Genomic DNA, 24,911 nt, shown 5'->3' with positions numbered 1-24,911 from the left:
TAATGTATAATATATAATAATACCAACTAATACAAAGGAGAAGGGAACCTTATCAATAAGAATATCAACTTTCGCATTTGTCAACACAAGTCCACTATCAGATGTGGACGTACTTTGTTACCCATACCATTCCATTTTTTATCGTGTGGCCATTCGGTCGCGCAGTTGAAATATCAAGTAATTGATCAAGTACAAATATCAAGAAGGGTGGCGATAGGATACAGAGACTTAAGGAACGTGAATCCTTTTGGATCCACACGTTACAAACATTAACACCGTTAGGGCTTAATAGGGAATATGAAATTTCCCATTGATATTTTTCTTATGATTCATCAGCAATGTAACTAATGATAGAAAGTTGATATTCTTATTGATAAGGTTCCCTTCTCCTTTGTATTAGTTGGTATTATTATATATTATACATTATCATTACTATTATATTATCTCATATGTCGTTCTGAGATTATGCCTTAAGGTACTCCATGTGTGCGCATTTGCTGTTTTATAAAGAATCATGTTTTCGCCTTTCTTTTTTAGATATCCTAGTAATCACTCTCCAGTACCCTGTCAGAGCGCTTATGTCACGTGCACGGTTTAGCTTCCAGCAACATTCACAGCACTTCAGGTTAGGTCCCGACACTCTCCACCTGTCATCGGAGACACACGCCCCTTTTACTTCGGACTCTGTCGGCATTCTTCGGGCGGCACATGCGCATTACACACTAGTGAACGCCGACCCTTACACGGAAGTGCCTCCGCTGCATTCATACTTAAGGGGCGGACGGCTCACATGCCGGCCACAAGCGCACCACGTTACCGCACCAGCTCCAGATAGCTTGATTATGAACGCGCACCTTTGGTATGTCTCTCCTTTAAACTTTGGCTCTTTATCTCATTTTTTGTTTAAGGGATACTGGATTATGCTTTCATTTTCTTTTTTTTCTCGTTGATGTTATGTCTTTTGACTAGACTGTGACTCCTATAAGTCACTACTGAACATTAAATCTTGTCTGCATTTGTTTACTTTCCTTTACTTTGGATTTATGAGGGGATATATATTGCCTCACTAGTGAATAAATCTCTTATGGGTAAAGTTACATTATATGGTGGTTTGGCTTGCATTCAATATGTAATGTTTGGATTATTGTATAACAATGTATTCTATGGACCTGTTTTTTCTTTTGTGGAAATATTTTCATTCATTGAAATGAGATTTTTTTTTTTTTTATTACAGATAAATTTTTGATAAAGGCTAGAGAGCCGAAACGTTGATATTTATTTTATCTGTACTTCATCTTTTTGGTCCGTTTAAATATAATAAAAGCAGTCGCATGAAAAGAATCATTGCATTTGTGTGCCGAGGTTGTTTTCTATATTAGTTTGTACTTTTTACCTCTGAGTACCTATTTAATACGCGGTGAGCACACCATAATCTTTACGGTTTATAATGGGCATGTCATGGGAATATCGTGACAGTGAGAGGCCTGAAGATTGCAGTATTTGGCTAGAAATGTTTCACCATCTTATTAAACAGTGCAGGTTTTTTCCTTGCTTGCGGTGCAAGGGTTAATCTATTCAGTTGAAACTCCTGGAGCTTTCCTACCTAGATTGTCTCAACTGTTCAGTGTTGTCCAACCCTCTCTGCTATATATGATCGCCTCTGGCAATTAGAGATTGTTAGTAGGGTTGGTCGAATAGCTTTGGATAAGTGCTTATCCGAATAGCTGCATCGGTAACTTGGATACCTGGAGCGCTCCCGATAATCATCTGTTCAGCATCGCACCTGCTATGTGTCGCAGCTGTGTGACAGTCACAACACATTCATGAAGCGCCTATTTGAAACGGTGAAACACGCGTCGAGGTGTGTCACCACAGGTGGAAATCCCCCATTTCATCATGACTGCAGGTAATGGTCTCATTGAATTTTTTGGCAGTCTGTGATGATTCACATTAGGATTAGTATGTATGTACACTTTCTACAATGAGGGTGCATAATATATTTGTCATTAATTATATTGTATTTGCCGTCCGTATTACATATGGGTGATATGCCACTTTAACATTGATGGCATTTTTGTATCCCTCACTAGCCTTTTGAGGCTAGCAATGAATTTTTGTATTTGACACATATTTACCTTGTGATATTGCTGTCTTTAGGGGTATTTATCTTCTGTGTGCTTCATTGTATTGTCCCTGTATATTGGTATCCTATTGACTGTGTTTATTATATGTAGTTTTTATCGGATTTAATAAAGTATGATATTTTTGTTAATTTTCTGATCATACTCCTTCATTGGCCTCTATTGGTTTATGCGTCAGTTTGCTGAAGGGATCGTGATAACCTTCTTTGAGGATTATTCTTTTGTGCTTTAATAGACTAGAGCTCCCCTAGTTTTAGGGTTCTGGTTTGTGCCCACTGTCCCAAGGCACTGCATGACTGGGCATCTTGCATAATGATCTATCCCACAATACCTCTGCTTGCTCATGGATAGTGTTGCTGACTGGTTCCTTTAAATGGAGGTAGTGCAACAGAAGGCTGATATTCAGGAAGCTGCTATCTGGGCATGACCAGCCAGACCCAATGGAGGGTCAACAAAGGCAAAGGTAAGCGTTGCACATGGCCTGTAGCTTCCAAAAAATAGCTTTTGCAGCTCAGCACCATTCACTTTAGAGGAGCCGAGCTTCAGTTCGAAATTCAGCTTGGAGATGGCACTCTCTCTGAAAGAAGCAGCCATGTTTTTCTAGTTGTGCAGAAATGCCATTAATTCTGATGTCAGTAATTTCTTTATGGCCTAACAAATGAATATGAAAAATGGACACGTCCGTGGTAAGCATTCCGATATTGGCATTCAGTTCTCTAGGACATTCGCAGTGTCTGTCTGATGTGACTGAAGCCTATCGAAAACTACATTTTGGGTTATGATGTGAAGCAGCTCGGAGAGAGGAGGACATTGTGGTAAATGTGGTGCATATGTTCACTTTAGTGAACCTTATCGATCATTCTCATTTGCTCCTCATCCACCCAAGTCTACTTTTCGTATTTATTCCCATGTATTTGGGTGCTTGTGTGAATGAGGCCCAGACACTGATTGTGCTGATGTCCCTGCATCCTGTGCCTCGGCCGCTCCCCCTAGTGGCTTGTGCAGGGTGTGACTGACCTTTCATGTGATGTTCTGTAATCTATACATTTTAGTCTATGATCCGTACGTTCTGTAAGTTCTCCTGATATAAACTTGTAAAGAAAGCAAGTTACACAGTGCAGTCCTACAGTTTATCGGCTGATGTCGTGTGCAGTGAGGTCCAATCACTGCCTCTACGTGGAGGGGCCAGAACCATGTAGAACAATTTAGTAAGGCTTTTTTCAGAATGACAGATGCAATGAAGTAATGTAAGCTTATAACGTCTACCTTTTCTGCAGAATCGCCTCCCCCTTCTCATGCATTTGTTATTGCTGTGGACCCTGTAGTTAAAGCATTGTTTTCCTTTGGTGCTTTGTGTGGCTCATGCACCCTGTGCCTCTTGGTCTTTCACGCTCATAACAGTTCATTGATTGTTAGGATTTTCTTCCAGCGCTCAGGAGACCTTTCTGCAATGGGATCAGTGCCGACGGTTTTACAACTTCCTCATGGCCGACAACATGAAGAAAATCATTCTGTCTCACAGGTATTACACTCCCTAAACTTACCAGGGAACCGTGACCTATGGAAATGGCCTGCCACGTCCGCTCGCATACAGTAACCTTGTAAACTATTTGTACTTGCACATCAGCTAGCTATGTGAACCTGTATTTGGCTTTCACCTTTTTCAGTTTTTTATTTTCATTAAAAAAAAAAGTTTCAGGTGTAGCAAAATCCAATGTAGTGCAGGAAGGCAGCCAACACATGGTAGAAATAGAGATCCAGTACGTATGTATATTTGTACGTCAAGCTAATCCTCATACCTACGTATAGTGTCTGTCAGAGGTCGCAGGCTCAAAAAGGCCACCTTGGACAGATGTGGCATGAACCACTCCGTCTGGCAGGTTCCAGAAGACCTGGTCCTTCACCTTTAACCCCTGTTCGGGGATCTGCTCTTACAAAAGATTGCTTCCACAGAAGGGCTGCTGGCCGGAGGGGTGAAGGCACATAATTGGAAGACAAAGAATGGACCGTAAATGGGCTGTGGTCAGACAATGATACAACGATCAAGCAGAATCACATTATTATTATTATTATTATTATTATTATTATTATTATTTTATATAGCACCATTGATTCCATGGTGCTGTACATGATAAGGGGTTACATACAAATTACAGATATCACTTACAGTAAAACAAACTAACACTGACAGACTGATACAGAGGAGAGAGAGGACCCTGCCCTTTCGGGCTTACATGCTACAGGATGGTGGGGAAGGAGACTGTAGTTTGGTGGGTTGTAGCAGTTCCGGTGTTAGTTGAGGTGATATCACTGGTAGCGGGGTCATTGCAGGCTGTAGGCTTTCTTGAAGAGGTGGGTTTTCAGGTTCCATCTGAAGGATCCAAATGTGGTTGATAGTCGGACTTGTTGGGGCAAAGAATTCCAGAGAATAGGGGCTATTTGGGAGAAGTCTTGGAGGCGGTTGGGTGAGGAGCGAATAAGTGTGGAGGAGAGAAGGAGGTCTTGGGAGGACCGGAGATTACTTGAAGGAAGGTATCGGGAGATTAGTTCAGAGACATATGGGGAGACAGGTTATAGATGGCCTTGTAGGTCAGTATTAGTAATTTGAACTGGATACGCTGAGGGAATGGGAGCCAGTGAAGAGATTTGCAGAGGGGAGAAGCGGAGGAGTAGCGAGGAGAGAGATGAATTAGTCGGGCGGCAGAGTTAAGGATTTACAGACATTAGAGTAACACATAGTTCAATAAGAGGAGTGAAAGTATTGCTTACAAATTGTAGGAAATAGAGGTGACACTATAGCTAAGTTCAGGCACTACCAGTCTAGGGTAGTGCATTCCATAAAACCGGTGCAGCACAAGTAAGTTTTGAAAATTGGTGTGGAAGGTTTGGAATATCAGTACAGAAAGCATAAATAAGTTGTTAGACTGAGGTGGAAATGTAGGTCTGCGCAGGACTGATGTGAGCATTGTAGGAGACACAGATACGTTTGTTTTAGAGCAGATGGAGGACCACAGCAGTGACAGTCATCTGTGTAGTGGCTGGACATATCTGCTCTTGGAGGACATTTACAACATCGATTTTAGTGTTGGGCTTATCTGAGCTTTCGTTTTCAATCAGTTATTGAGGAATCCTAGCCAGAAATAGCAGATGTGTTTTTTTCATTGATCATACATCAGATGTTTGTCTTATACCATGTAATCACTAAAATCTCTGCAGATTTTAATTTGCGTTCCTGACGAATAACATGCAAGGACTTGAGCAAATGAGAACTTTGATCACTTAATTTCCTAATTTCATGCATATGGTACTTACTTGGCAGACTTTGTACAATATTGTAGATACTTGATATGCAATGGAAAGGCATTTAATATATTGAAAAAAGATAATCTTACACTCCCTGCAGAGAGCAATGTGTCTACAGGTGCATACACAGGAAGATCAAAGGCTGGAGAGCTTTTTGTGCCATTAGATGATAGAAGAGCAGACCTGTACCCACACTGCTGCACTAAGATTCACTTTAACTAGATAATTCCTTATGCAATGTATATATATGTGTGTGTGTAAAAAAAAAAAAAAAATATATATATATATATATATATATATATATATATATATATATATATATATATAATATATGTGTGTGTGTGTGTGTCTGTGTAATCTGGCATGTTTTGGCTATGTATTCACACAGGAAAGATCTGTTAAAGGGAATCTGTCACCCTTTTTCTCCTTCGCCTCATTGACACAGATACTGTGGGTGTATGCTTCTGCCACTAGGAAGCTGACACTAAGTGAAAAAAAGAGGTTAGCTCCTCCGTCGTATACACCCTCGCCCCTATTGCGGGCGGAACTCAGTTTTTTGCTTAGTGTCCATGGAGGCACACACGTCTGGTTTTGCTCCAGACTTTTTTTTTTTTTCTTTCCATGAAGATGAGACAGGGGCGACGGACCCTATTTGAAAGGGTCTGATCTCCCCAAACCATCAACGGGCAAGCACGTGTTGAGTATCGTCTCCGCGTAATTCTCTCCCGCACCGTGGGACATATCTGGGCCTTTTTCCCCAGACCTTTTTTATTTTATTTTTACCGTCTATGAAGATGAGACAGGGGCAACGGATCCTATTGAAAGGGTCAGATTTCCCCAAACCATCAATGGGCGACCACATGCGAGTGTCCCTCCACATATCCTCTCCCGCGACGTGGGACACAATGCCGGGCTTAGCCCTGACCACCCCTAGGTATTGAAACCATGGGCTGTACAGAGGCACAAGACTAGTCCGTGCGGCCCCCACTGCTCCACCAATGCTTAGACTGCGGTGCTGCAAGGCGGCGGACGGTCCCTCTCCTCACCCCCTGAAGGGGTTAGATGGAGCTAGGGTGCTTGCACCGTCCTATTTTTTTTCAAGGCCCCCTCACATACCTGAGCTGGGAAGCTGAAGAGGATCGTCAGTGAGGAGAGGGCCTGGGAGGGCTCCTGCGGCGAAGATCCGGGGCTGGAGCCCTTAGCTGTCAGATGCCACCGGCCATGTCTGGCTGAGCGTGGCTGCAGAGCGGTGCGGAGAAGCCCGCTCCAGTAAGCAGCGTCATTTTTTGTGGCGTCATGGAGTTCGCGCCCCCCCGTTGCGGGCAGGGGATAAAGGGATAAATTGAGGCCGCGGCTTTAGCCGAAGCTAGGCCGCGACCGGAAGTTCCGCCTCCAGGCTGCGCGTCACTTGCGGCGGTGGATAAATTTAGTCCCGGGCTTCGGAGCGTGGCTAGGCCGCAGACCCGGAAGTACCACCCCTGGACAGGTTCATATGTTGGCGGTCCGCCCCACAGCTGGTGGCACGTGATTTTTTTTGTGCGGAGGCGTCCAGGAACGGGTGGGCACAGGACTGGGGTAAGTGCTGCCCAGGAGACACAGGGAAAACGAGGTGCTACCTCCTTCCCCCCCCCATCCCCAGTAGTGGACAGATACAGCATGTCCGAAGAATCAGCATGCATCTCTGGTCGGGCTGCGTGTCCGCGGGTGCAGAGCAAGCGATTATGCAAAGCCTGCGACTCCAAACGCGTCCAGGAGCCCTCACCTGCGACCGAACCCACAATGCTGGTGTCATGGTTTGAACAGGGTTCTTGCTCTGCACTCACAGGGTTAAGTGTCCGTGGCCTCTTTCTGGATCTGGGAGGGGTATTTATACTCACTCTTTACCAGGGTTCTCTGTCAGCTATACTGTTGTTCTGGTGTGTCTGACCCCTAGTGTGCGTGTATTCTGCATTGCTTGTTTGATTCCTGTGTATGACCCGGTCCGTTCCCTCACTCTGTACTCCGTCTCTCGTTTTGGTACTATTGTCTTTTCTGGTTCTGACCTCCTGGCTTGGCTATCGTTACTCCGTTAGTTTGTCCCTATTGTACCGTCTATTGCCCGTTCTGGTTTTCTGATCTATTGCTACATCCTGACTATTCGCTCTGTCTAACCCTTTAGTACTGTATTGCTATCTTGTGCTTTGACCCTGGCTTCATCTGGTTTCTGTCTGTCTATGCCTCTTGGTAACATTGTCCTGTAGTTACCTTTTCTAGGAGTTTCCCTGCAGCTCCTAGCTCTGTGGAGCTTAGGTCACGCCCCCAGCAGTCATGTGCTTCAGGTCCCCATACTCTGAAGCACGCATCGTCACCGCTGCTGCCCTGCTCCACAGGTATCTTGGAGCACTGTTTTTACTGTTTTTGTACTCAGGCCACCTGCACTGGCTCAGTGAGCAAGTGCAGTGCGGGGTTCCTGACAGCTGGTATGGGCACACCGCAGAGGACAAGGTTCGGGATTCCCGCTGTGCAGCGCCCGGAACCCGACGCCTAACAGAACGTCAGTGTCCGTCCTCCCCGGCGACCGCGACCAATGTGCCAAGCCCCACCAGAGTGGGCCCTATCACTGTCACAGCTCATGCAATTGAGTGCCTTCAGGCCCCAGATGGGGGCAGGGACAGTGGCTCGCCGGCCTTAGAGGGAACCTCCACCTCACAAGAGCCTCTCGCCTGCAGGGGTCGCTCTCACACTCCAGGCAGACCCGAGGGAAACAAATCCACGCGGTGTCGCCCAGTACATCCGGTGCCTCGGCATCCGTAAGTTCTGCTTCTTGCTCCCCGTCACCAGTGGTTGATAGCGAGCAGACCTCAGAATTCGACTCAGGCGAGCCCCTTGACCTGGATACTCCAGCGTCACGTGAAACAGTGGACAGCCTCATAGAAGCCGTCAATCAGACCTTGGGGAGTGAGGATGATCCCGCAGCGGCTACGGGGCATAAGGTGGCGTTTAAGCGAGTGAAGCGGTTGCACAGAATTTTTTCCTCTCACCCTGAGTTTGAGAACATAGTGCAGCGACACAGGGAACGACAAGACAGGCGTTCTTGGGTCAAAAGGCACTTGAAGCAAGGTATCCATTTTCCCCGGACCTACGTAAAAAATGGACGGAATCTCCGACGGTGGATCCACTGGTGTCGCGCCTAGCCGCTATAACCCTGTTATCCGGGCCTAGCGTTTCCTCTATTAAGGATCCCACGGATCGCCTCATAGAGAGCTCAGTGTGCTCAGTATATGAGGCGTCAGGATCAGTGCTCTCTCCCTCATTTGCAGCAACTGGGTTAGCCAAGGCCATAATCTCATGGTCAGAATCATTAAACAGGGTCGCGCAGGAGCAAGAGCTACCTGCAGAAAGATCGGAAATCACGAGTCAGATCGTGATGGCCGGAGATTACGTAATCAAGGCGTCTTTGGATGCGGCCAATTGCTCGTCACTTGATGCCGCTAACGCAATAGCTATCAGAAGAGCTCTATAGTTAAGGACATGGCATGGCCGTGGAATCTTGAAGTTGGATAAACTTATCTTCGACTCCACAGGAGGAAAGAGCGGTTTTCTCCCTCAACAAAAGGTCAAACCGCCTTTTCGCCACCCTTTTTATGCTCGTTTTCGGCCTTTCGCAACCCTGGGTGGACCACAGTGGCCAATTCTGCCGCTTCAGGCTGCCCCAACCAGGATAGGGGCGGCAGGTCTCAAAAGAACCAACCCATTGAGGAGAATGCGAACTCAACAGCCAGCTTGAGGGGATTCAGATCCCAAATATCATCAGCCAAATGACTCGAGGTGCTTGCCAGACGACACCAGCAAGGTGCACGGCCGGCAACTCTGGTTTCGCCGCGTCTAGTTCAGTGTCGCGCATGACGCATGGGTAAGGAGTTGGTGGCCTCAGGTTGCAAAATAGAATTTGTCAGATATCCTCCAAGATGACTTTTTCTTTCCTGGCTTCCCAGGGTGGATACCCAGGCAAGGGCTCTATTGGGAGCCATAAAATCGCTCCAGCACAACGGAGTCATTGTTCCAGTTCCGGAACACGAAAGAGCTCGGGTTCCATTCCAACCATTTTGCAGTTCCCAAAAAGGACGGATCTGTCAGGCCTGTTTTGGACCTGAAGCTTCTGAACAAATTCATCAGGATCAGAAATTTCCGGATGGAGTCTCTCCGTTCAGACATATCGGCCATGAGACATTCAGGATGCATATCTGCATATTCCCATTTTTCCTCCTCATCAGTGGTTTCTACACTTCGCCATCAGCGATCAACATTTTCAGTTCGTAGCGCTACCCTTCGGGCTAGCCACCTCTCCCAGAGTGTTCACAAAGGTTATGGCAGTTGTCATGGCCAAACTGCATTCTCGAGGCATACGACCTCTTGGTCAAGGGCCCGTCAATACGGGCATGCGAAGAAAAAGTCAACATCATGCTAGATACTCTTGCCCGCTTAGGATGGTTGGTCAATGCAAAGAAGTCATCCCTTGTGCCAGCTCAGAGGATCTCCTTCCTAGGAATGATCTTCGACACTTGCCGAGGGTTGGTAATTCTCCCTCAGGAAAAGGCGCTAGCTCTTCGGCAGGGAGTCCGGACACTTCGCCAAAGAGTCCCTCATACCATCCAATCCGAGATGAGGATTCTAGGGAAAATGGTGGCAGCAATGGAAGCCATACCTGTCGCCCAGTTCCACCTTCGCCCCCTGCAGCACGCCCTCTTGTCAGCCTGGGACAAGAATCCTTTCACGCTCGATCGGTGGTGCCGACTGTCCTCTAAAGTCAGGCAGTCACTCGGATGGTGGATAACCAGTTCCTCTCTGGCCCAGGGGAACCTTTCCCCCCAGATCATTGGCTGGTAATGACAACCGATGCCTGTCTCCTCGGTGGGGGAGCGGTGTCTCGCCACCACACAACCCAGGAACGGAGGTCGCCACAGGAGGCACGCCTCCCGATCAACTCATTGGAGATACGAGCAATTCGGCTGGCTCGGCAGAAGTTTCATCACTTTCTAGCAGGCCGCCCCGTCCGGATTCAATCGGACAACGCCACGGCGGTGGCTTACATAAATCATCAAGGGGGCACCCGCAGCAGAGCAACAATGCTCGAGGTGGGGCACGTTCTTCAGTGGGCCGAAGGAAACCACTCAGGGATTTCGACTGTCCACATCCCGGGGTGTGGATAATTGGACGGCAGACTTTCTCAGCCGGCAGGGTCTTGTATCCGGAGAGTGGTCTCTACTTCCCGAAGTCTTTCAGCAGATTTGTCAACTGTGGGGAGCTCCGGATGTGGACCTGATGGCGTCCAGAGTGAATGCCAAGGTGCCCACATATGTCGCTCAGGCCAGGGACCTGCAGGCGTTCGCAGTAGACGCGTTAGTTCTGCCATGGAACCAGTTCGCCTCCCATATCTATTTCCCCCACTGCCACTACTTCTGAGAGGCATCAAAAAGATCAAGATGGAAGGCGTGCCGGCGATTCTGCTGGCCCCAGACTGGCCCCGTCGAACGGGGTCGCAGATCTAATGCAGCTGCTCGCCGACGTTCCTTGGCGCCTGCCAGAGTACCCAGATCTACTGTCTCAAGGGCCGATTTGCCACCCGAACTCAGGGACCCGATGTTTGACGGCATGGCCGTTGAATCTTGGATTGTAACCCAGGCAGGGTTCGGAAGCGAGGTGGTTGCTACATTGATTAGCGCCCGGAAGCCGGCTTCAGCACGAATTTACCACCACACCTGGAAGGTGTTCTTTGCTTGGTGTCGAGGCCGCGGTGTTTCTCCGCTGAGATTCTCGATCCCCAACATCTTGGCTTTTCTCCAGTCGGGCTTAGAGAGCCCGGATAGCTCATTCGGTAGAGCATTAGACTCGGGCTTTGCTCCTAGTTCCCTCAGGAGACAAATATCGGCCTTATCCGTCCTGTTCCAGCACAGAATTGCTACCAATTTTCAGGTGAAGACTTTTCATTCAGGCAGTCACCCACTTGGTACCTCCCTATAAGGCGCCTATGGATGCCTGGGACCTTAACATGGTCCTAAGTGTTCTGCAGGAAGCTCCATTTGAACCGCTTCAGGATATCTCTTTGAGGTACTTTTTCCTGGAAAGTGGTGTTCCTAGTGGCCATCACTTCCATCAGGCGAGCTGCAGAGCTGGCGACCCTATCCTGCCGAGCTCCGTTCCTCACTTTCCATAGGGATAAGGTGGTCCTCAGACCAGCCCCTCCTTTTCTGCCGAAAGTCATGTCCTCTTTTCACATTAATGAATGTTTTGCCTTAATTTTGTCCAGCAACTGTGCACCGTGTGGAAAAGGCTCTTCACAAGTTGGACCTGGTAAGAGCCCTCCGAGGTACGTGTCGCGGACGGCACCCTTTCGTCAGACGGACACGCTGTTCGTGCTCCCGGAAGGGCGCAGGAAAGAACTCGCTGCCTCAAAATTGACCATAGCCAGATGGATTTGTTTGACTATACACGAGTCCTATCGCATTAGAGGCACGCCGATTCCAGCAGGGATCAGAGCGCACTCTACTCCGGCAGTGGGTGCCTCTTGGGCGCTTCGGCATCAGGCTTCGGCGGAACAGGTTTGCAAAGCAGCAACCTGGTCCAGCCTGCACACATTTGCCAGACATTATAATAGTCATACTCGGGCCTCGGCGGATGCGAGCTTGGGTAGAAGGATTCTCCAAGCAGCGGTGGCGCACCTTTAAACAAGAGGTGCATGTAGCTTGGATCGGTGAGTCAATCTCCCACCCAGGGACTGCTTTAGGACGTCCCACAGTATCTGTGTCCCCCAATGAGGCGAAGGAGAAACATGGATTTCTGTGATAAACTCACCGTAAAATCCTTTTCTCCGAGATGCTCATTGGGGGACACAGCACCCACCCTATTAGCCAGTTGGCTCTGTTTTTGTTTAATACGCATTTATTTATGTGATATAAGGGTGGTCCTTTTCTGGACATGTACCTGTATTAAGGCTGATTTTGTTGTCCTCCTACTGCTTTTGCACCAAACTGAGTTCCGCCCGCAATAGGGGCGTGGGTGTATACGACGGAGGAGGAGCTAACCTCTTTTTTTTTTCACTTACTGTCAGCCTCCTAGCGGCAGAAGCATACACCCACAGTATCTGTGTCCCCCAATGAGCGTCTCGGAGAAAAGGATTTTACGGTGAGTTTATCACAAAAATCCATGTGTTTTGCCCTATCAGCTGCCGGCATTGACATCAGGAGCTTATCTACAGCATCCTGAAAGATAAGAAAAACACGTTCGATTATACTCACCGGAGGGGGCGGTCCGGTCCGATGGGTGTCGTGGTCCGGTCCAGCTCATCCCATCTTCATACGATGCGTCCTATTCTTCCCTTCCTGTAGTAGCTCCGGCGCAGGCGCACTGTTCTGCCCTGTTGAGGGCAGAGCAGAATAATGCAGTGCGTAGGAACCGGACCTCTCCCGACGCCTGCGCACTGCAGGACTCTGCTCTGCCCTCAACAGGGCAGAGCAGTGCGCCTGCGCCGGAGCTACTACAGGAAGGGAAGAAGAGGACGGCATCGTATGAAGATGGGAGGAGCCGGACCAGACCGCCCCCTCCGGTGAGTATAATCTAACGTGTTTTTCTTCTCTTTCAGGTTCCATCGGGGCTTATCTACAGCATTACAGAATGCTGTAGATAAGCCCCTGATGTCAATGCCAGCAGCTGATAGGGCAAAAAAAGGGTGACAGATTCCCTTTAATCAACTAAAGGGATGCGGGGAGCAGCTATATCCGGAAGTGGTGCCAGACTTGTCCCCTCTCCTGCTATGGTCCCCGGACAAATATTCAAACTAGACTTTCTCTGAAATTCAGAAGTGAATTAGCGTGAAACTTTCTGGCTGAAATCGTGTGACCAGGCTCTGATTCGTGGTGCCTGTGGTTTGGGCAGTAGGCATCTAGTGGCAGGTTCCCTTTAAGGGATGGCAGCTTTATTGTACAGCACAATCTCTTATGTTTTTTGTCTTCTACATGTGATGTAGCCTAGGATTGTATATGAAGTTGTGGTTTTGACGTTTCTTGTGTCGTCGTCTTCGTCTAGACATGCGCTTTTTACGGACAGCCGAATGAATAAAGTATTTGAAGACTCTGTGCTCAGCCGGCTGTACACCGCCACGTCTCTCATGCAGATAGACGATACTGTAATGAGGTAAGCACAGGATGCTCTTCACAATCTTTGGAACCATTCACCTGGTTTGAGGCCAATGGTGAGGTCTAGCTGCAGTCTTTGTTTTGTTTGCTAGGTGGTGATTGACACTATAAATTGTCCAATTAAATCATATTATGTGGCACAATAGGTGTAAGGGTGAAGAACTCAAACATTTCAACTATGACCCAGTATATGTTAAATGGTTTGTACAAGCATTGACCACCCCTTACGAAGGATTTATTCCAAAACGCACATCGGGGCGCGTTCCTGCATCAACCCACCTGCTGTCACAGGTAATATCCCTGATTTTGCTATGTCATACTAACGCTATAATGCTTGTACCAGCCATTTAACATATACTGGGTCATAGTATAAATATTGAGTTCTTGACTCTTACACCTATTGTGCCACACAATATGATTTAATTGGACAATTTATTTACACCCATTGCGGTTCTACTTACTGTAGAGTATTGTTATTCATGTTCACTGCCAACCCAGTATACTCTATAGCACATTAGTATTGTTTGATTGCATGGATCCATCACACACGTACATCTGTCCCTCTACTGATCTGTTCCTTTTATAAGCGTTTTGACTTCAAATTTACATTGATTATATTACAAAAGGAACAGAATACAAGCATATTAAACAGTATATTCAGAGTCACTATGTCACTTGGGGAGATCTATATTCACATACCAGATATAAAGGATCTAATATCAATATAATGCACTATATTGGTGGCATTCATCAGGTCAGTGGGATCCAGTGGATACGTTGGGTGTGTACACCTACAACTCTCACGATGCAAATAAACGCCATATACTGGAAACACAGTGAATATAAACACCTCCCCTCCTGACAGGAAAAAGCTAAAAGCAAAACTTGTGTTTTGGGTCTTTCTATTGTCATTCAGGTCTAATCAATATACTTTTGTTCTTTTATATGTGCCTGTTACCCCTTCTTTATTATCTCTATATTCCTTTTATTTATCTTCTCCGGCATCTAATATGGCTATTTTTGGTATTGCGCACTATTTATGGCTCCAGGCCTGTAGATTGTATTTCATATTTATTCTGAATATATCCTTTTTCAGGTTTTATATATGGTACTTTTTTTGTGTGTGTGTGTGTGTGTGTGTGTGTGTGTGTGTGTGTGCGCGCACACACACAATGGCCACTGCAGATTGTCAGATGAACATAAAAGGTACCATATATAAAAATGGAAAAAGGAGATTTAAAATATATGTATTTAGCTCTTCACAGTATATACCACCGCTGAATATAAGTGCACAGTGTCATGTCACCACACATTGTAACTTTCTTTACTGAATGCCTGTATACGGAGTATATATATATCAAATCTGATGAAGGGCTCTGATGTGAAGTGAGCAGTAATAATGGTTAAAGAGGATTTGGGGGACCCTGATACAGCTGCCAGGTAAGTATTCAAGTGCTGTGGGACAGGAGCCCTGCCATTTGACTCCTGTATGATTCATCGCGGCTCCTCTTTTGACTAACTGACCTAAGAGGAATGCCCGTAGTTAGAAGATTGCTCCCATCCTGCAACGGACTACTGACTTGGTAGCTGAACAAGGGTCCTTCCAATCAATTCACTCATCTCTAATATTGGTTCATTTTTGTAAGTGCTTTACACGCAGACATGTTATATATAGAGTTGTGTGAAAGTGTTTGCCAACTTCCTGATTTCATATTCTTTTGCAGGTTTGTCACAATGAAATGTTTCAGATCATCAAACAAATGTAAATATTACACTAGTAAACACAAAATGCAGTTTTTAAATTAGGGTGTTTATTATTAAGGGAAAAATAAATCCAAACCTACAGGGCACTGTGTGAAAAAGTGATGGTCTCCACCATTCGAAAGAGACTGGGCAAAAATGGCCTGTGTGTCAAAGTTCCACAATGAAAACCATTGCAGAACAATAAAAACATAAAGTGACGAAAAAAAAAGGTACTCCAGCATAGAAAAACATAACAGGCACAATGCGGACAACATATAGATCCCAGAGAGCTACCAACTGACGCGTGTCTGCACTCCGGTCTTAATCATGGTTAGTATAAGTTGTCAGACTGGAGGCTTAAAAACCTTTTGGTTTTTAAGCCTCCAGTCTGACAACTTATACTAACCATGACTAAGGCTGGTTTCACACTAGCGTTTTTTTGCGCATACATCCTTTTCCCCTATCTTTAACATGGGGGCGCATGGTCTAGCGTTTGCACGCGTTTTACGTGCGCATGCGTTTTTTGTAGTGTGCGCCCAGGCACGCCGGACGCTACCTGTTGAATTTTTGGTCCATCCGACCGGTCTCAAAAAAACGCATGTGCACGGAATGCACAAAAAAACACATTACAGTCTATGGGAACGCAGATCTGCGCATGGATATGCGCACGTCTGCGTTTAAAAACGCATGTGTTTTAAGAGTAAAAATGGCTAAAAAATAGTTAAAACACATGCGCAAAAAAGCAGCAAACGCATACAAAACACATGATGCGTTTTCTGTATGCGTTTGCACTGCGCAAAAACGCAGTGCAAAAAAACGCTAGTGTGAAACTAGCCTTAGACTGGAGTGTTGTCCGCATTGTGCTTGTTTTTAGGAATTTTTCCATTCAAGACAAAGTTTTATATTTTTCTACGCTGGAGTACCTTTTTTTTTTTTTTTTTTTCTTCATTCTGTGGAACTTGCACTCCCAAGCCCAGGCAGTTCCGTGTGTGGAACTCATTCTTGGAAAGAGACTGCAAATGGTGAGCTGACTTCTTCCTTTCCCCATTCCCCTTTTTTCAAATAAGAGCATAAATGCTCGTATCAGTTTTGCAAAAAACATCTTGATGATCCCCCAATACTTTTGGGAGAATACTCTGTGCACTGACGAGACAAAAGTTGAAATTTTTAGAAGGTGTTTATCCTATTACACCTGGCATAGGTGTAATACATCATTTTAGAAAAGGAACATCAAGTAAATTATGGTGGTAGTGTGATGGTTTGAGGCTGTTTTTCTGCTTCAGGGCCTGGAAGACTTGCTGTGGTAAATAGAACCATGAATTCTGCTGTCTACCAAAAATCTTGAATGAGAATGTCCTGCCATCTGTTTGTGACCTCAAGCTTGAGTGCACTTTTATTATGCAGCAGGACAATGATCCAAAACGCAGCAGCAAGTCCACCTCTGAATGGCTTAAGAAAAGCAAAATTTAAGACTTTGAAGTGGCCTAGTCAAAGTCCTGACCTTTTATCTGATTGAGATTCTGTGGCATGAGCTTTAAAAGGCGGTTCGTACTCGATTAACACTCCAGTATGGCTGAATTACAACAATTCTGCAAAAGATGAGTGGGTCAAAATTCCTCCCGACCGTTGTAAAAGACTCCTAGCCAGTATTTGCACATGCTTGATTGCAGTTGTTGCTGCTAAAGATGGCTCAACCAGTTATTAGATTTAGATGGCAATTACTTTTTCACACAGGGCCCTGTTGGTTTGGATTTCTTCATTTAAAAACTGCATTATCTTCATCTAATATTTAAATTTGTTTGCCGACTGGAACATTTAAGTGTGACAATATGCAAAAGAGTAGGAAGTGAGGAAGGGGGCAACACTTTTTCATACAACTGTACATCTGCTTTGTGGTACATATTGTTCCTGGGCTGATAAGTTTCTTGTGTATGTGGTATTGAGTTGTGGAGCTGAGTTTGGTTCTTATTAAAGGGGTTGTCTCACAAACAAAAAGTTCATTTTAATCAATAGATCTTGGAATAATCATTTCCACAATTAATGTATTTTAAAAAAAAAATGTTCCTGTGCAGAAATAATCTTATAAATGTGCACTGCTGTGTAATGGCTGTGTCTGGCTGTGCAGGGGCATGGTATTGCAAATCTTTCTCCCCCCCCCCCCCCCCCAGGAGCTGCGGCATGATCAGACCATGTTATGAAAACACATGAAAAGAAGAAAGTATATGCACACAAGTAGGGATCACCACATAGATATGGAAAAAATGTATCAATTTTATTAATGGACACAACAAACAGACACTTTGTGGTTAGAAACAATTAAAAAGTCTGAACAACCAGACATTAATAACAAAACAAAGACAATGGGTCATTTTGATAAATAGTTAAATGGTATGGGTCCCAAGACCAACCATACAGTGTAATGCCAGGTATCTGCTAGTTACAATAACCTAGGGTCTATCAAATCAATTGTAATGACAATCATGACCTTAAATCAAAAAATACCATATTATCAATAACTACTATGGTTACATAGAAATTCTACATATACCATGGACAGAAAATTGAATGCTTATCATGTTGCCAACACAAATAAACATACATTAATAAGTCCCTTTCCCTAGCATGATATCACCTGGTTTCTGAGGATGAACAAGCTACCGGGTAGGTTACATGGGACCCCCAAACCCACGCGTATCGCGTGATCAGACCATGTTCCTGCACGGTCAGACACAGCCATTACGCAGTACACAGCAGGGGCACATTTATAAGATTATCTCAGCACAGGAACATTTTTTTTTTTTTAAACACATCCAATTGTGGAAATTATTATTATTCCAAGATTTATTAATTAAAATCAACACCTTGTTCGTGGGAAAACACCTTTTAAGGTGTATTGCCTGTGATGTGATTTCATCGTCTTTTTTTTTTTTTTCTGTCAGGAGGTTCCATGGCTATAAGTCCCTTAAGGAGTACTATGAAGAAGAAAGCTGTGTCCGGTATTTGCACAATGTAAGCTTTGATTGCTAGCACATGCTGATACGTTTTAGGGATTGTGTATGATTGGGGCAAAGGGAGGTCTTTTCTTTGTAAGTCTGAGCCTTGTCTGTCTCTCTAGATACAAGTGCCACTTATGTTGGTTAACTCGACAGACGACCCTCTAGTCCATGAAAGCCTCCTGTCCATTCCAAAGACTCTGGCAAGTAAGTGTTTTTTGCTGCAGTGAGCACTTTAATGGAGGATAAGTAAAAGTATCTTTTTTTGGTTTGTACATTGCTTCCATTTGATCTGTGTCTGTTCTTTTTAACCTTCTCTTTTTGTTTTCTTTGTGCCTGATTTATTTTTAGCCAACAAGGAGACGGTCATGGTGGTTTTGCCTCTTCACGGGGGACATCTTGGCTTCTTTGAAGGTGCAGTTCTCTTCCCAGAGCCCCTGACTTGGATGGATAAACTTCTGGTTCAGTACTCCAATGCTATCTGTCAGTGGGAGAATAAATCCAAGTGCTCTGACAAAGAACAAGCAGTCTGAGCCTAGTTAAACTGGTTATCTTCCCAAAGACTGGTCTACAGATCCATCGTTTTTTATGCATTTATAATTCCTTATTAACAGTTACTGTAATTTTTTTTCTTTTTTTTTTTTTTTTTTTGCAACTGTCCGTCAATTCATGGGTCTACCCAGATTATCTTTGCAGTAAAACGTCAAGGGAAGAGGCCGTGACTCCACTGTGAGCCTACAGAGCTCCTGCATTCCCTTTCTGGATAGTTGCTGCAGTGCTTTATGTAGTATATATATATTATATTATATTTATTGCTGTTTGGTACAGCAAGGCCATTGTATTTCTATCAATATATTGTCAAATAGTAGCTGAAGTAGATATTCGTCTACCCCAGATACACCTCATCTGAGTTTTTGAGATTCTCAAGGCTTAACGTACATTCCAATTTTTGGAAATCAAGTTGACATCTATGTAAGTCATTGCATTAGTTCTGTATCACTTGTACATGCGCTATGAAGGGAGACTGGACACCTTATGGGGCCAACTAATTTTGCTGGACTAATGGGGGGTCCATATATAATTTTTTTTTTTTAATGGCACATATTTCTATTGTATTGGTGAACACACTCTAAGGATGCATTCACACTGCCTTTGTAGTATATGCAGAGAGGTACATAGGGAGGATTTCCTGACCTATACCTCCAATGAGTGCGACTATAGGATTATGGTGGCATCAGTCACCTATAGGCTTTCAGATGTGAAAGAATAACATTCCTCACAGTATGTGTTCTCTTTAATGGATGCTACATATGAGCAAATCCATTAGCCAGGATCCTGGTGTCCGCTGGTTGAGAACCCTGCGAACCACCTCTTATCTACCGACTTCCTCGGACCCTTTTTTTTTTTTTTTTCTTAGTAGGCCTGGTGTGACGTCATGCATGAGTCAGGCCACAATGAATATTTGGCAGTGAGCCTGCATGTAATAAGCGACATTGGGGATCTGAGCATGTAAGAGGCGGTACGCAATCCAAAACCCACAAAATACTGATGTGGCTGCTGGACCATGATCCGGCAAATTTATTCTCTCATATCTACTGATGCATCCTGAATAGAATAGCGTACTTGACTATGCTATTGCAAGCAGTTAAAAAATGTATACTGATGCATACTTCTCAATTAGGCCTTTTTCTGATAACTAAGGACCTCTAGTTACATAAGACACGTACATTTTGTGCTTACAGCAAACTGGCTCTCTGATGACAATCTGTCTTCTAGATTATTTTTATATATATTACAGGGACAAGACCAATGTAAAAATGAAAATCTGCATATAGGCACTGATAAATCCCACTCTAGTTAACGCCAGAACTGAAATCTGTGTCGTAATTATTTCATTCATGTGAAGAAGGGATTATTGGCCCTGTAATTTCACCTGGAACTTTTTATATGATGATGTCTCCTGTTCCCATCTCGGCAATATGGGGATGTTCTGGTTCCCTCGGCCTGGCTGCGCAGTTGGTGATGCTTGTATCTAGCCCGCTAAACTGTTGGAAAACATGGAGACAAAATTCACCGAGAGTTATGTGGCGAGAGTTATTGAACCCTGTTCACTTTTCAGAGTTAGCACTGTTGGTGTCATTTAGACTCTCGGGTGACCTTGGTTGTTGTCCTACTTTGTAAAAGTCATCCAGGTGATTACACTTTTGGGGGTGTACCTGCAGGTTTTGGTAAAATGCTGAATTGACACCATTTTCCTGCCAAATACTGGCGTCATACCTTAGCCAGGTCCAGGTGAAGGGTCCGTTCTCCTGAGCGTCTCTTTGCAGGTCCTTTTCTCACTGTTAGATGACTTTAAACATTGAAACAAGAGGGCAAGAAGTAAGGGTATTGTGGCGTAAAATAGTAAAATCCCACTTGTCCGACTTGTGTACTTCAGTTTTCCAGACTGCACTTTGGTTGTGTTTAGCTTTACCAATGTTTTAAACTTTCAATTTGAACCAACTATTGGCTTATTTAAAGCCGCTTTTTTTTTTGCGCTGGCTTGTTTGTGTGAACTACACTAAGAACGCAAACTGTAAAATGGTAATCATCTGTTTCAGCAGCTCTACAGGATTTCTACAATGCTTCTGCGGTTCGTTGCCAGAATCCTCAGTTTTCTAGCTGAAGACGGTCATGTGGTGGAAGTTTCAGTAAGTGATGTGAGGACTTCTGTACAGTCTTTCTTCTCTGATCAGCACTTTACAGGAAAACAGGGTCTTTACTTCCAGAGCTTGGAAACCAGAGATCTTCCTTCCATATGTGTTTTCTATAATTTGATCCTTAGCTATCCATGCATAGTAGATCATTTTTTTTTTTGTGGTATATTTTATTAATGTTTCATTCTGAAAAGTTCCAAGAAACTTCCCATCAGTTCTGTAAGTGTTCGGTCCTGTATATGGATCTGCTCCTATATTGCCCTGATGAATGTAGAAGATACTGTTTTCTATGTCGTCGGTTTCTTGGGTCTTTTCTGGAGGAAGCTTCCAGCCAGATTGTGTTTCCTACACATGGTTATGTATCTATATAGCGCAACGTTTGGTAAGTAAGACTGGTGGCACATTGAGATCGGCCGTTGTTCCTGAATTTGAGCGACAGATAAAGCACTTGGGTCCCTTCTTCGGACACTGTGAGCTGGAAAGCTCCTGTGTGATAAATGACAATGCCATCATCTGAACTATTGAGCGAGATGGTGACGTTTTGCACTTTACAGATTTGTATTCTTCTATTATTTAAAATGTTTGATTTTGCTTTCATGTTACCGACAGTAACTTTTGATTAATGCCAGGATTGGCAGACAAATTCTCTATTAGCCGGTGACCCCCACTTCTGGCATTGTGCACTGCGCCCCCTTTGAATTTGCACTTTATTATCCTTGTCTTATTAGTACAGAAGTTTTTTGCACCTTGCTGTAGACAGCAGTAAGTACGACATTGTAGTCGTGTGGCTTCAGCCATACCGTTATTATTTAATTTTGCCTTAAGTCTGATTTTGTTTTCATTCTTACCATACAAGTCTCCTTTTTGGAGACCATGACAATATAAGGAAGGAAAAAAATAAATAAATTGTGCGTCTACTTTGTATATGTAATATTGCAATAACCACAACAATGTGCATGCAGGAAAAAGACACTTGGTAACACTTCCTTAAAAAAATAGTCTAGCAGATAAAAGAACATTTTAACCCCTTCGCACCCGAGCCTGTTTTTGCCTTCGTGACCGGGGCAATTTTTTCAATTCTGACCAGTGTCACTTTATGAGGTCATAACTCTAGAACGCTTCAACGGATCCTACTGATTCTGACATTGTTTTCTCATGACATATTGTACTTCATGATGGTGGTAAAAAATTTTAGATATGATCTGCACTTATTTGTTAAAAAAATCAAAATTTGGCAAAAATTTAGAAAATTTTGCAATTTTCAAACTTTTAATTTTTATGCCCTTAAATCAGAGAGTGATATCGCACAAAATAGTTAATAAATAACATTTCCCACATGTCTACTTTACATCTGCACAATTTTGGAAACATAATTTTTTTTTTTTTAGGAAGTTATAAGGGTTAAAAGTTGACCAGCGATTTCTCATTTTTACAACAAAATTTGCAACACCATTTTTTTTAGGGACCACCTCACATTTGAAGTGAGTTTGGGGGGTCAATATGACAGAAAATACCCAAAATTGACACCATTCTAAAAACTGCACCTCTCAATGTACTCAAAACCACATTCAAGAAGTTTATTAACCCTTCAGGTGCTTCACATGAATGAATGGAATATGGAAGGAAAAAATAAACATTTAACTTTTTTTCACAAACATTTTACTTCAAAACCATTTTTTTTTTATTTTCACAAGTGTAAAAAGAGAAAATGAACCACTAAAAATTTTTGTGCAATTTCTCCCGAATACGCCAATACCCCGTATGTGGGGCTAAACCACTGTTTGAGCACACGGCAGAGCTCAGAACGGAAGGAGTGCCCGTTTGACTTTTTCAATGCAGAATTGGCTGGAATTGAGATCGGACGCCATGTCGCATTTGGAGAGCCCCTGATGTACCTAAACAGTGGAAACCCCCCACAAGTGACCCCATTTTGGAAATTAGACCCCCCCAAGGGACTTATCTAGATGTGTGGGGAGCACTTTGAACCCCCAAGTGTTTCACTAAAGTTTATAATGTAGAGCCGTGAAAATAAAAAAAAATCATTTTTTTTCCACAAAAATGATCTTTTAGCCCCCAATTTTTATTTTCACAAGGGTAACAGGAGAAATTGGACCCTAAGAGTTGTTGTCCAATTTGTCCTGAGTATGCTGGTACGCCATATGTTGGAGAAAACTACTGTTTGGGCACACGGTGGGGCTCGGAAGGGAAGTAGTGACGTTCTGAAATGCAGACTTTGATGGAATGGTCTGTGGGTGTCATGTCGCGTTTGCAGAGCCCCTGATGTACCTAAACAGTGGCAACCCCCCACAAGTGACCCCATTTTGGAAACTAGACCCCCCAAGGAACTTATATAGATGTGTGGTGAGCACTTTGAACCCCCAAGTGTTTCAGTAAAGTTTATAATGTAGAGGCGTGAAAATAAAAAAATCATTTTTTTTCCACAAAAATGATCTTTTAGCCCCCAATTTTTATTTTCACAAGGGTAATGGGAGAAATTGGACCCTAAGAGTTGTTGTCCAATTTGTCCTGAGTACGCTGGTACCCCATATGTGGGAGAAAACTACTGTTTGGGCACACGGTGGGGCTCGGAAGGGAAGTAGTGACGTTCTGAAATGCAGACTTTGATGGAATGGTCTGCGGGCGTCATATTGCATTTACAGAGCCCCTGATGTACCTAAACAGTGGAAACCCCCAATTCTAATTCCAACCCTAACCCCAACACACCCCTAACCCTAATCTCAGCCATAACCCTAACCACAAACCTAACACCAACACACCCATAACCTTAATCCCAGCCCTAACCCTAGCCCTAGCATTTTTTTTTTTTTTACTTTTTTTTTTATTTTTGTCACAAGATCGCTGCCTTGCGATCTGACTCATAGTAACGCCACTTCACCTCTGATCATCTGTCAGTGTGAGATCAGAGGAGAAGCAGCGTTACTATGTGACAAGATCGCTGCCTGGCACATAATAACGCGACTTCTCCTCTGATCTAACAATGACAGATGATCAGAGGTGAAGCAGCGTTACTGTGTGACAAGATCGCTGCCTGGCACAGCTGTGCCAGACAGCGATCAGCTGTGCCAGGCAGCGATCTAGTCACACAATAACGCTGCTTCACCTCTGATCAGCTGTCAGTGTTAGATCAGAGGGAGAAGCCGCGTTACAATGAGGGAGATCGCCGGGAAATGAGCAGCTTTCCCAGCGATCGCTCCCATTGGCTGCTGTGACGCTGACGTCATCGGGACCTGAACCAATCAGGTCTCGATGACATCGGGGGTCCCAGCATGCATTGCGCACCGGGATCCCCGCGTTGTAAGGTATGTGGGGGTCCCGGGGGGCACAAAACCGCCGACAGTAGATAAACGTCGGCGCTGCACAAAGCCCAGCAAGCGCCAACGTTTATCTACTGTGGGCGGTCTTTAAAAGGGCTCAGACTTAAAAATAAAAAATAGCAGATGTAATATACATTCCCTAATGCTCCTGTCATCACACACTGGGCCCTTAGAATCAGTAAGTTATGATTCTATCTTATCTATCTTTTTTCTTCTTTCTCTAATTCTGGGTATGTAGTACACTGTCAGTGTATTAATATACTCTCCTACCGTTGCCTTCTCCGGGATCTAGCTCTGCTGCTCTTCTCCATGATGTCACCGTTAGAGTTGAGCGACTTTGGTCGGATCGGGTTTCAAGAAACAAAATTTGTTTCAGATGAAACTGGTCCGACTAGGGCAAAAAAAGTCGGAGTTTCGTCCGAAACCCGACCTGCAAGTCAATGAGGAATAAAAGTCGGCATTGAGCGGATGACATTCATCCACTCAATGCCGACTTTTATTCCTTATTGACTTGCATTGGGGTCGGGTT

The 24,911-nt window shown here is 44.4% G+C and overlaps 1 protein-coding gene across 3 annotated transcripts in view; it reads left to right on the top strand.

Annotated features, from left to right (window-relative positions):
• The window catches only part of ABHD2 (abhydrolase domain containing 2, acylglycerol lipase), a 57,228-nt gene extending 35,147 nt beyond the window's left edge, over window positions 1-22,081 (top strand). For all 3 annotated transcript variants that reach the window (XM_073568704.1, XM_073568703.1, XM_073568705.1), the window contains exons 7-11: window positions 3,571-3,663; window positions 13,506-13,613; window positions 18,298-18,367; window positions 18,474-18,558; window positions 18,703-22,081. In XM_073568704.1, coding sequence (XP_073424805.1) covers window positions 3,571-3,663; window positions 13,506-13,613; window positions 18,298-18,367; window positions 18,474-18,558; window positions 18,703-18,884 — 538 coding nt within the window. In that variant the 3' untranslated portion in view covers window positions 18,885-22,081. The remainder of the gene's footprint in view (window positions 1-3,570; window positions 3,664-13,505; window positions 13,614-18,297; window positions 18,368-18,473; window positions 18,559-18,702) is intronic.
• The last annotated feature ends 2,830 nt before the right edge of the window (window positions 22,082-24,911 follow it).

The sequence above is a fragment of the Dendrobates tinctorius genome, unplaced genomic scaffold (genome assembly GCF_039654945.1).
Source record: "Dendrobates tinctorius isolate UK_male_01 unplaced genomic scaffold, ASM3965494v1 ptg000022l, whole genome shotgun sequence".
NCBI lineage: Eukaryota > Metazoa > Chordata > Amphibia > Anura > Dendrobatidae > Dendrobates > Dendrobates tinctorius.
This window is presented reverse-complemented; position numbering and strand designations above follow the sequence as displayed.